Source organism: Sus scrofa, chromosome 10, assembly GCF_054392235.1.
Source record: "Sus scrofa isolate SSC_HxYL_T2T_F1_AM1 chromosome 10, Sscrofa_HxYL_maternal_Yorkshire_Landrace_v2.0, whole genome shotgun sequence".
NCBI lineage: Eukaryota > Metazoa > Chordata > Mammalia > Artiodactyla > Suidae > Sus > Sus scrofa.
The window spans coordinates 92,334,270-92,347,647 of record NC_139392.1 but is presented as its reverse complement, the minus strand read 5'-3'; the positions used below and the strand labels follow the sequence as shown (position 1 = coordinate 92,347,647).

The 13,378-nt window shown below is 42.9% G+C and overlaps 1 protein-coding gene across 1 annotated transcript; it reads right to left on the bottom strand.

Moving 5' to 3' along the window:
- Positions 1-733: 733 nt before the first annotated feature.
- Positions 734-12,934, bottom strand: AKR1C2 (putative aldo-keto reductase family 1 member C2; the record flags this gene model as incomplete). The annotated part of the gene is given in 9 exon segments (NM_001044570.1): positions 734-756; positions 3,171-3,334; positions 4,957-5,066; positions 6,912-7,034; positions 7,457-7,534; positions 9,117-9,233; positions 10,588-10,622; positions 10,625-10,754; positions 12,724-12,934. Coding segments are annotated over 8 exon segments (813 nt in total). The 5' UTR covers positions 12,808-12,934.
- Between the last annotated feature and the right edge of the window lie 444 nt (positions 12,935-13,378).

Sequence of the window (13,378 nt, the reverse complement as noted above, 5' to 3'; positions counted from 1 at the left end):
ATTTCATTTAAGAAATGCAAGAAGCCTAAAATGTGAGACATTGCTTTGAATCACCTCCATCAAGTACAGGAATTCTTTGCACACCCCTAGAGTCAACACATTCTGATATTGGTGAACCATGATGAATAGTTCTCAGTCAAAATTCTTCAGTAAATGGATACTCAGGGTGATCAGCACCACTGAAAGAGAAGGTGAGATATTAATTTCATGACTCTGCGTCACACTGCCCAAGAGAGAGTTTCTCTGTGGGTGCAGTCCATGCGATGGGCTAAAATTCTCAGTGTCCAGATATGTCTCACCTTCTAGCCTGACCCACATGTAGGCAGCCCCCAGTCCCTGTGCAAACCGCCCCTTCATGTCCAATTCCCACAGTCGCATGCAATAGAAATGCCACGATGATATTTCGCTTGGCTGAGGTGTAATGTAGTGAATTCAGCATGATGTGCACATTGGTGATTTTCCTGATAGGCCCTCCTGGGTCCACTCACAGTTCTGTTTGTTTAGAGACTGAGCCCTGGAGGAACCCTGTTGTCTGAGGTCTACAGGCAGCCCCTGGTTTACCCCTAACATGAAATCACGACTGTCTTCCTGGTCAGGGAAGCTTAGCTCCTCAGCTAACCAGCACGCTACAGAAACCAACCCCCGAGACACAATGGACAAGTAGCTTACTAGGGTGCAAGATAATATCGCATATTTCTGTTGAGGCCATCAATTGCTTTCATGTCTTCTGTGGTCAATTCAAAGTCAAAAACCTGGAAGGAAGGGAAGAAACACATTAAACTCTCCCCCAAGGAGCTTCCCCCGTTCCCAGACCTGGGACACTTTCCAGGTGGATGGGGGCAGGAAGCGGGTGCAGGGCAGCCTTGCCTGTCCTCAGCGTCCAGGTGCATAAGCCTGGGAACTCTTCTGCTGGATTCCACACTCTCCTTTCCACACCCTCTCCTTCTCTACTCCACGTCACACACACACACACACGTGCACGCACATGCACACAAACATGCGAGTGTGCGTGCACACGCGCGCACACGCACACACACCTTTCAAAGTATCAATCTCAAAACTTTCCAACTGAATTTCATGTGACAGAAAACAAAGAAACAACAATCCTCTTTTTCCAAACAAAGTGACAGTTGGACTAGTCTGCACAACAAGTATGCACTTGCCCGAACATTGGACTGTGTTTTTCCTTTTCCAACATCCACTAAATTATGAGAGTTTTGAGCTTATCCAGTGCTGGAAGGATAACCACTCCCCCACCCCCAGGAAAGCCTAAATAAGAATCTGACATCAGACTTACTTATCATCTTTGAATAAATATAACAACGACGTTTATGAAAATGCCTTTCTGTAGAAAGTTCAGAAATATATTTAATATTTTAAAGAGCACCCAAATAATGACAAGCTCATGTCATCATCGCGGAATGGAAATTTCAATTTTATAAAGAAATTAGTTTTCTCCAAAGTGATCTAGCAATTCCATACCATATGAGCAAAGACTTAAACATTTATTCTTTTCTTGAATTTGGTAAAGTGAAACTAAATTTAATGTAGAAAACAGCTAGTCAAGAGGAGCAAAGACATCTTATATGATCTGGAGAGAAACCAGGGTATGCGAAGACATCCTCAGAGAAGAAAAGCCTACCCTTCTGGACAGCAAGACTTGTTTTCCACTGCAATAGGACAGTCCAGATAGTAAAGGGTGAAATAGAAGACAGAGGCCACAGATGTACCTACGGACTTTTGACGTATGACATATCTGGCAAGGACAATCTGTGGGAAAATACGGACATTTAGAAGTCAGTTTGCACACACACACACACACATATATTTTCATGTCATACTATATTATGAATTCTAGGTGGATTACAGACCCAGATTTGAATGGAGAGACAAAAACGATTTTTCAGGGTAACACTTTTCTGCCCTTGGAGTTGGACTGAACTTTAACTTGCATTGAACAATGAAACTTGCCATTGCCAAAAAGTGGTGAGGCAGTTCTGAGTCAAGACATGAAGAGGATTTTTCCCACTCACTGCCTTGGGCTCATACAACCTGCTGAGACAAAGACCAGGTGACTTATCACAGTCTAGCCAGTGTCATATGAACGACTCTAGGGAAAAGAGTGCAGGCTCCTCTGACAACAGCCTAATCCACCTGCTACAGCAGAGCTGCCTGCCGCTCTGCAGTTAACTGCAAATACACGAGAGCCCAGCCAAGAACAGACCAGCTTAGCTTAGGGCAGGCGAATTGTCAAGCCACAGAATCATTACCTGTATTGTAGTGATCTCTGTATTAAACCCTGAAACTGGGGACACCAATCATTGTAATGATACAATAACAGTCTCCTACACAAAAATCAAAAGCCAGACAACCTAATAAGAGTGGACAAACTCTTGAACAGGAACTTTGCAAGGGCAGAACGTCGAGGAGATTGGGTGTATGAACATAAAACTCTGTAAGCATTCGGGGGAAAGGACAATTAAACCACGATCGATGGTTTTATGAACATCACCGCTATAATGCATGTGCCCTCAAGCTCACATGCTGAAAACCTCACCCCCTCTTGGGATGGTGTTAGAAAGTGGGGCCGTTGAGCAGTGATTAAGTCCCGAGGGTCGTGCCTTCATGAGTCAGATTGCAAGGCTATCATACATCATATTAGAGACTTGAGAGAGCCCCATTGTCCCTTCTCCCCGCCAAGACCCAAATAGACGTCTGGGACCTGGAAGAGAGCCCTCACCCAACCACACACTCACCCCGATAGCAGACCTGTGAGAGACAAATTTCACTTTTATCTGATCCACCAAATGTTGGATTTTTTTTAATAGCAGCCAGAATGGCCTAGGAAAATCCCACAATCCAGTGTCTTCAATTGAGAATGAAGAAAAATGAGACGGCATTTGCCCAGGGTGATAGAAAAAATTGCAACTGTAACAATAGAACTGAAAGCTCTTTTCCATCCAAGCTTGATCCTATCCAGCCATGCTGCCTCTCCTGCTGCCCCAGGAGAGGCAGAAAACCATTAGGAATGGACATAGGGCATACATGCATGGGAAATCACACGCAGCTCACCTTGGCCCATAGACAGGGCTGAGAGCTGCTCTACAAAGAAGGACTCCCATGAAGGATAGTACTTAAGAGCCCTGTTCCCCCAGCCCCACTCGTCACCTGCAGGTTTTCTTTGATCCGCTTCTTATTCTAACTCTTGGCCAGGACCACAACTCCACGCTGCAGCTGGTAGCGAAGAGCAATTACGGCTGAGGTTTGCTTGTGCTTTTTGGCAATGGCATGAAGAACTGGGTCTTCCAAGAGAACTGGGTGGTTTAGGTTCACCCTGGAAGGAAATGCAGAAATGCTGAAGAGCTGAGACTGAGTGTCCAGTTTGCTAGGAGGCTTCCCAAGTGGATCAAGCTGGACCACTCTCGACCAGTCATTCTCAAATTATCTCCCATGGACCAGGAGCTTCAGTGTCATCTTGGACCTTGTTAGAAATGCTAACTCCATGGCTGAACTGAAGACAAAGTAAATCAGAAACGCAGGTGTGGCCTCTCACAACCTGTGTTTCCCAAGCTCCCCGGGCCATTTGGATGCAGCTTGAGCTTGGTTCAGTGCTTCCATAGTCACCGTTTCACTTTTGCTTCTCAGGGGATGTTTTTTTTCTCTAATCACAGCCCCAAAGTGAGTATAAAAGTATGAAAGGAGAAGGAGATGAAAAAGACCGGGATTTGTAAAATTAATGTGTAGTTGACTTATTGTGCTGTGCCAGGTTCTGCTATACAGCAAAGTGACCCAGTCCGAGAGAGAGACATTTTTTTTGTCATGTTATCTTCCATCCTTGTCTGTCCCAAGAGATGTGTATAGTTCCCTGTGCTCTACAGCACGACCTCTTTTCTTGTCCATTCTACATGTCATAGTTGGCATCTACTAACCCCAAACTCCCCATCCATCCCACTCCCTTCTCCCTTCCCTTTGGCAACTGCAAGTCTGTTCTCCATGTCTATGAGTCTGTTTCTGTTTTCGAAATAGGTTCTTTTGTGCTATGTTTTTGAATTCGACATATAAGTGATGTCATACGCTATGTCTTTCTCTAGTTGCCTCCATGTTGCTGCGAATGGCATTGTTGTGTTGTTTTGCATGGCTGAGTAGCATTACATTTCATACATGGCCCACAGCTTCTTACTCCATTCACCCATCAATGGACATTTACATTGTTTCAATGTCTTGGCCAGTGTAAAGAGTGCTGCTATGAACATAGGGGTGCACGTATCTTTTTGAATTGCAGTTTTGTCTGGATATGTGCCCAGGGGTGGGATGGCTGCATCATAACAATAGTTCTATTTTACGTTTTCCGAGGGCCCTCCATACTGTTTTTTAGAGTGGTTGTACCAATTGACATTCAGACGGAGATTTTTCTTTAGTTTAACTTTTCCCTCGTATTTATAAAAACTGAGTAGTTTCAGAATGAGAACTATTCATTTCATCATTACTCATGGTGTATAATACTTTTATAGATGTTTAAAAAAATGATTCAAATTGAATTTTTTTTATCATGATAGACCTGGGACTTACACATTGTCATCCTGATTTTACACATAAGGGAGGGGACACTTAGTGAGTCTATTTACAGAAATGTGTTCAGTGGTTAATAGGTAAGTAAATCAGGATGTGAGCTTAAGTCTTTGGTCTCGATCAGGGCATCATATACAGAATTTTAATGCAGATACTTGTTGTTAACTTACAACAAGACACATCTAATATTAAAGAAAATTATCCAGGTGATGAGAAGTTAAAAGAGAAGGATTCTTTCCATTCCACCCCCTCCCCCCTTTCCCTCATGCCAGTTGAGAGTTAACTCTGGGGTCCTGAGTATAGTATGATAAAAAATATTTCATTTAAAAATTTGCTTAAAAATGAATATTAAGTAAACTCCTTGTTGTCTTCTTTCCATTTCATTACCATCCTTTTAATCGCTGGGATCCCAGGGCAGCATTGGCAACCAAAACAATGTCATTTGACTTGCAGAAATCCAGCAGCTTGCTCTGGTTGAAATAAGGATGACATTCCACCTGTAGAATACCAACAGAGAAAAGTGTCAGATTATATAATATATTAATATGGGTAAAAAATTATAAAAAGAAAGCTTAAAAATGTTTAACATTCAGTTTGAATTGGAAATATCAACTCTGCATAATGGTTAAACATAAATGTTATATTTCTTCTGAAATGATAGATATAAATCATGACATCCCAAAGAGCAGGCAACTCTAGGAACCAGATCTTGATTATTAAATTCATTGCTAGGTGCTGTGCCCAATTCCAGATCTGGGCAGGAAAAGAAAAGTATTATACACATTTTGCAAAAAGCAAGACTTTGCTCACAAAAATATGGGGGGAAAGATGTCTGAGGACTGAAAGAACGAGTTTGATGGGCATCCAGCTGGTGACATTTTGGTGTATTTGAGAATCAAGTGGAATAATGACTTAAGGCGATTATAACACGTAGAGTAAATAAAAACCCATGACTCCATAGTGATGAGATAGAAAGAATAAAAATATTTGCCTCAGAGTTCCCCTTGTGGCGCAACAGAAACGAATCTGACTAGCATCCATGCGGACACAGGTTTGATCCTTGGACCTGTTAAGTGGGTTAAGAACCCGGCATTGCCATGACCTGTGGTGCAGGTCGCAGATGTGGCTCAGATCCTACATTGCTGCGGCTGTGCTGTAGGTCAGAAGCTACAGCTCCACTTGACCCCTAGCCTGGGAACATCCATATGCCTCAGGTGCAGCCCTGAAAAGATTTTTAAAAAATCAGCTCCGCTAGTGGCAATTATTACAATAAATTCCTTCTCAAAATCTGACAATTAATGGGAAAGAGTCAAGATTTTACCCTGGCTCATGGGAATAGTTTATTTTACCCTGGCTTCATGAAGGGATTTTACTTTTAAAATAAAGTGTCAGGTAAGAAGATTAAAATTTGAGTATCATTGAAAAACATCCCAATGAAATAACTCCCACAGGTGAAAGTCACTGATGGGTCATCAACCATTATGTGAAAACTTGAGGAGAACCTGATTACCCTGATGACAGTTACTATCCAAAAGTTGGGTAGGTAATTTCAACATGGAAGACACAGCTTTCCAAACCAAGTATCTAGCTGCCACAAGCTTTATCAGGAGAACAAAACTAACATCACTGGCAGTTGGACAACTTGTCCAGACCAAGACTGAGGAAATCACAAGGTCAGCTCTAATCCCAGCCAACTGTTCCTGTTCCTGTTACTGTTTCAGGTACTGTTACTGTTACTGTTTCAGGTACTGTTAGGATCCTCATAAGATGTTAACTCCATCCCTCACACCTGAGGACTTTCATTGTCCCCAACAAATTTTTCTGTACTAGGCTTCCTATTGAAGACTCCCAAAAACAGAGATGCCAAGACTGAGGATTCAGGTATCCAAACCCACACAAACCCTTAACACCTGTATCAGCTAATTTTTCTCTCTCTTTACTTCCCCCTCCATGTTTTCATAACCTTCCTTCCTGTACACAGTTCCCCCAAATCTCTTTCACCATCTATCTAATTTCTGGCCATCCTTTACAGCTCAGGGAAATGCCTCCTCACTCTAAGTGCTGGGGAGCTATTCAAACCCTCCTGCAGCCCCTTGACCTTCCCTAAATTCCCTCACACAGTTCAGCACCTGGAAGCCTCCCCAGCTTTTCCACCAAGACCTTATCCAGCAGAGATCCCAGCCTGGGTTCTGCTCACACCCCTCTAGACCGAGACTCTGCTCCCCAGAATCCCACGTCCCACAAAGGTGGGATGAAGGGGGGGGAGGACAAACAGACGTCTGGCTGCAGTACGAGAAGAAGGTCAAGCAGAACAGGGAGGGGAGGAGACTGAGATTGCTCACCTGGTTGCAGACGGGCTTGTACTTGAGCCCTGGCTTGTTCAGGATCCTCTCCAGCTGTTGGTGGTTAAAGTTGGACACGCCGATGGACTTGGTCAGTCCTGCGTCCTTACACTTCTCCAAGGCCTGGGGAGGAAGGGTGCTGATCAATCATTTGGAATGGGCTATAGACCAAAAATAAATGCAGGGAGAAATAGGGGTCACCTGTCGAGAATCAGCATTGATTATCAAGAAAATGGTAATAAATCAAACAGGGGAAGAACGTTAGGACACAAGAATAAGTATCACTGTCCCCTCAGTAGAACAACCCAAAACAGTATATAACACGTAGAAGGGAGGAGATGCCTATCTTCATTGTCCCAAATTATTCTCCTCCATTCCTCTCCATAGCCATTTCAGTTCTGATTTCCTCCACGCCACTGCAGCACGATAGTCCCTCTGAAGTTTGTGAAGTGCTCTGGGTCTATAGCCCATTCTCAAAGATGGAAGAAATGAAGGATTCCCCCCTCTTGACCTCCTCTCCTGTACTCTCTCCTCCATGGACTTACCTCCCACGTATGGCAGAAATCCACCGTGTCCATTATTATTTTTCCATTTTCATCTCTTGGAAGAAGCTCATCCCCTGGCTGCAACAGAAGCAGTTCATTTAGAGATGTCACAAAATAGCTTTTCTATAATTAGCCAACTGCCAGGCACTTCCAAGACAAGGACAGTAAACCTTCCTACTGCAACACTCTTGATACTGAGGTTTGCAAAGTGATTGGCATGTGGAATTGTAAGGAATGTGCTAGGATTTCTGTGCCCTCTAATCTCTTACACTTACTCTATGTTTCAGTAAGTAGAACTTTCCTAGATCCTAAAGGGAACAAACAGTGAAATTTTGGTCTGTCCTCTACATTTGCCTCTTTTGAAATGCCTCCGTTGAATGGGGAAGGGCAATCAGTTACATGGACTTATTTCCAGAGGACGTCCTCTCATTGCTAACACATATCATATATTTCAAGAAACACGGAGTTCTCACTGTGGCACAGTGGTTAACGAATCTGACTAGGAACCAGGAGGTTGCGGGTTCGATCGTGGCCTTGCTCAGGTGGTTGGGGATCCGGCGTTGCCGCGAGCTGTGGTGTAGGTCACATACGCGGCTCGGATCCCGCGTTGCTGTGGCTCTGGCTTAGGCTGGTGGCTGCAGCGATTAGACCCCTAGCCTGGGAACTCCATGTGCCACCAGAGCGGCCCTAGAAAAGGCAGAAAGATAAATAAATAAATAAATAAATAAATAAATAAATAAATAAATAAATAAAGTAAACATAATTTTTAAAAAAAGAAATAGAAACACAGTTTTCCTACATTCTAAAGGGCATTATCAGTGGCTTATGTGAGTTTTTCTGCCCTACACACTTTCCTCTTGCAAAACACCTCAACTGTGCTAGGAGTGGCAGTAAGTTATGACTTATTCCTGGCATAAAAATTGCAGTCTTGACCTTGGCTAGATAATCAGAGCACTTGTTCCCTCCAAACATCTGATAGGGCAGGGGCAGACATACGCAGCAGCAGGACTCTTCAGGTTAATACGGAATGGGACGATCCATGACTGGGACTTCCTATTCAAATAACCCAAGGAGTTCTTTTGCAAGGACAGCCTGAGTAGATATCTATAATTTCAAATCAAGAGTTCTACATAACACCGCTGTTAATGCCCAAGTGTAGTCTACAAATGGCATTTTGAAGGTGCCAAACGTCTAGGCAAGGTCTCCCAAGTCACTGTGAAGGCTGCTAGGTTTAGATTCACCTAGACAGAGCACCTCAACGTGAAAGAGTCAGAGAGGAGATAAACCCATCATGTTCAAGTGTAAGGCAGTATCACTGTTCACCACTGTTGCAACAAACACTGTGTTTAGGAAGTTACCAAGAGACTCAGCAGTCGTGATCAGGACTGTGTGCTGAACATGCCAACTCTCACTTCCTTAAATTTTTGAGGCAGGGGGTGTAAGATGGTTGAAATCTTTTCTCTTGGAGGCATGGAAAGGAAGTTGGGCATTCAAAGAAAAACTCAGTGAAAAGATAATCAGAAGTCCCCACATTGAGAATTATCCTCTAGTGCAGTCATCCCCAAATCCTCCTAAGAAATTCTTCTTTCAATGATCCACGCAAGCTGATAGACTTTCTGACACGAGAAATAAAACAGATGTGATCACACAGATTGCCAACCTTCAGAGCCACTGGAAAATGAATAATATAGAGATCCACATAGTCCAGTTGGAGATTCTTCAGGGACTTTTCCAAGGCTGGTTGGACCAACTCTGGTCGAAGGAAAGTGGCCCAAAGCTGCAGAGGTTGAGAAGGGAAGCTCTGTTAAATTAGTACTGTAGGGAAATCTGTCTGTCTTGTCTCACTTAATAATGAGACACGTGTACTGGCTAGAAATGGATGACCATGGAGAGAAAACACTCCTTTTCCTCCTGTTTGGATCACCTACCCGTGTGAACTTTATTCTTTGATTGAATTCATCATGGGTACCTCATTCACAATGGAAGGACATGACCCCAGAGATAAAAAGTGCTACCGGACAACTCCCCAGCCATCATCTGCATCATGTTTGACAGTGTTTAAAAGCAGCTCACAAAGGCACTCTGCTTCTGTGGAAGAGTCAATGCCCTCAGGATTCATTAGCATTTTGCATAACAGTAGGAAACTTGCTTTGAACCTATTAGTACCTGCAGGGCATAATTCAAGACGTTTTGTCTAGATCTTGTGTAACACACAAAGTGCCTCACGTACTGTGCCCTCTCTTTCTGAGGGAGGTGATAAATGAGATTCAGAAGGTGAGAAATTTTAGAAAGTTACGCAGTTGAAGAGGAAATCTATCAGCTGATCCTAGTTCTGTTGGATTCATTCACCCCTGCGAAGTCAGATTGTCCTGCTCTGGGCTCAGAGAAGTAAAGTGACTGGATTTAAAAATAAAATTGGTCCAGGTATATGCCCAAGAGTGGGACTGCTGGGTCATATGGTAGTTCTATGTCTAGATTTCTAAGGCACCTCCATACTGTTCTCCATAGTGGTTGTACCAGATTATATTTCCACCAACAGTGCAGGAGGGTTCCCTTTTTTCCACATCCCCTCCAGCACTTGTTATTTGTGGACTTATTACTGATTGCCATTCTGACTGGTGTGAGGTGGTATCTCATGGTATTTTTCATTTGCATTTCTGCCCAGGGGGAGGAGGAGGGAGTGGGATGGATTGGGAGCTTGGGATAATGGATGCAAACTATTGCTTTTGGGATGGATTAACAATGAGATCCTGCTGTGCAGCACTGAGAAATATGTCTAGATACTTACATTGGAGCATGAAAATGGGAGAAAAAAGTATGTATACATGTATGTGTAACGGGGTCCCCATGCTGTACAGTGGGAAAAAAGAAAATTGTGTTGGGGACGTAACAATAAAAATAAATAAATAAATGTAAAATCAATCCATCAATAAAATTTGGATGCAGCAAAAAAGAAAAAGTTATCATCGTCTGTTTTTGGGGGGATAATAGAATACTAAACTTACAATAAAAATATGTGTGAGTAAATGGTAAGTACAGGCCACTAATCGCCTGCTGGTCCTATTACATGCCACCTGCTCACAATCTCATTTCACACATGTGCGCACACACACACACACCCACACCCCCACCTTTGACGTGTAGAATATGTCTTCTCTCTTCACAGGCCATCTGCAATCTTGCTTCGAATGGCCTGTCCAACCTGCTCTTCCTTTTGGTATAAATGAGCACCATCAATGTGACAGAACCCAACTTCTATGGCATATTTGGTGGCCTCCAGAGCTTCACTCTTGGGAACCTACATAAACCACAAAGGTAGTAGCTGGATATCCACATGATTAAGAGGTGCTAAGGCACAACTTTGATCTTCCCCCACATCAACTGTTCTTCATGCCTTAGGTGAGTTCTGCATGTGGGTGATAAACTCACAAAAGGTTCCCCTGTCTTTCCTGGTAAGTAACTAAAGTTGGCCATCCCAGAGCCCCATCCATCCCTGGAAATCACTGGTTGATTGCTGACATCAGAGGTACCCAAGGCTTTGCTGGAAGAACCCAGAAGACTCAGAATAAAGTTGTAGTCATGGGTGTGTGAGATACTTGAAGGAAAACAAACAAAACTTAAGGTTCATAGTCCAAAGCATCAAGGAATCAGGAGAAGGCATCTCAGATTCTGCTCTCTGCCAGTGTCGTCACACACACTACACCAAATAAAACTGCACCTGTTCAGTGTACATGTGACGTTTTCTTCTATGTCTCCCCCGAGAAATGCTTCCCACCATCAAGGTTATCAGTACACCCATCACCTCTCACAGCTGCCGATGGTGGTAGAACACTTAACATCTCTTCTCTTGGCAAATCTCAACAACACTTAAGGTCTATTCTCTTGGCAAATCCCACTTAAGAACTATTTTCTTAGCAAATCTCAGCATTCAACCCAGTATTATTAACTCTAGTCATCATGCTGAATATTAGGTCTCAAAAGCTTATCTTAATAACTGCAGGTTTGTACCCTTGACCAACATCTTTCCATTTTCCCCAAACTTTTCCTGTTTCTCATTACCACGTCTCTATTCCCCACTCTAAGAGTTTGATATTTTCGGTTATGCCTATTAATAGACCATGCAGTGTTTGTCCTCCTGTGTCTGGCTTATTTCTCTTAGTTCAATGTTCTCCATTTTCCTCTGTGTTGTTGAACATGGCAGGATTAACTGATTTTTTATGTCTTAAAATGCTCCACTTTAGAGAATACAGAGCGTTTTCTATTTCAAGGAAAAAGATACTTGGTCTAACTGTTCTGTTGGGTCTAGTCATGGTTTCCCTTAAATGTACAGGCATTTGGGTGCCTCCCAAGGAAGGAATACCCGAGAGCTTCAGTGATATTCTGGACCTTTCCATCCCTTCAATCTACTCTGCTCTACAAAGTGAACAAGCCCTGTCTTCTCTGTCCAAAATGTCTCTGAATATTTCCTTCTGTTCTATATATGAGAAAAGGGAGACTCGGAGTTTAAGGACCAGTCCCTTGTCATACAACTGAATGCTCCAAAGACGAGATGGACAGCAAATTTTGTAGCTTCCAGGCTAGAGACTTGTACATTTTACTCCCTCTTATGCCCAAGCACCAAAGACTATACTTTGAAAACAAAAATTACAAAGCCAATGAAACAAAACCTTACCCTGTGAGATTGCAGCTTATCCCTACAAATGATTTAATATGGGAATGAGTCTGCAAACAGAAACGGAAGTGTGAGGCAAAACACAGGTGGGGTGTTCCTTGCCTGGCACGCAGCAGGTGTCCCACAGCAGAAAAGCAATTCTCTCCCATTATTTGTCATTCAACTCATCTTCGGAAACGTTTACCTCAAATGCTTCTCTGGGGCATGTCTCCCTTTTGAGAAGGGAGACAAAGTCCTTGAATTGCTGATATTCACAAAGAAACTGCTCCATTGCCATCACCCTCAAAGCAGAGCAGCCAACAGTTGGTTGGTGCTCTTGACAGCTGAGTTACATCTGATCTGCCAAGGTGGGAAAGACATGTAAACTGGAGGGGAGCCCAGAATAACCTGCAGGTAACTGTATGATCAGACTCTTATGCAGAGTGAAGACTGAAATCGTTCTCCCTGTCCTGAGAATGGTTCTAGCCTGGTGATGAGAACGAAGTGGGCCTCCTCACAGTCACACAGACCTCGCTGAATTGTCAGCCTCGTTCAGCTGCCGCTCATGTTACATCCATTTACCTCTGAACCCTCACCCCAAGACCACGGCCGTTACCTCTTCAGGTGCATACGTGCCAAATCCCAGTACAGGAATGAGGTGACCGTCATTAAGCTCCAGACACTGGCTTTTGGGATCCATTGTTTGTTGCTTCTCTGATGAAGCACATTCTGTTTTTTCCTTCTGCCTTCAGGTTATGAATGGTTGGAAGGGAGCCACCCAACTGCACTGTCCAATGTTAGCAGACATTGTGTAGGAGGAGCAAGGTTCAGGCAGTACCCATGGAGTAAGAAAAAAGTGAAGCCAATTAACATATTTGTTTTTTTTTTAATCTGAATAACGTTGTGTATTGTGTAATAATAAATCAATTGTTAATTTCTTGCAAAATTTTACCTCATATTTTAAGAAGTGAACTGATAATTCTGTATCCACTTACGAGTTATTGCATGAGACTTGCTCAACAATTATTGACCATCATGTTAGATTAGAAACCTCCACATACTGTTCTTTTTTGTTTTTCTAATTACGAAGCCCAATCTTGGTCAAATGTCAATTGAAAATCTTGAAAACTGCTTTACAGCACATGAACACACAAAACAATCTCAGTATTTCAAGAAGTGATGAATAAGCATTTTTCAATGTGTTAGCACTTAATACAGATTTAATCCTTCAAATAAAAATAAATTGCCCTTTTTATCTTTCCCATCAGCAA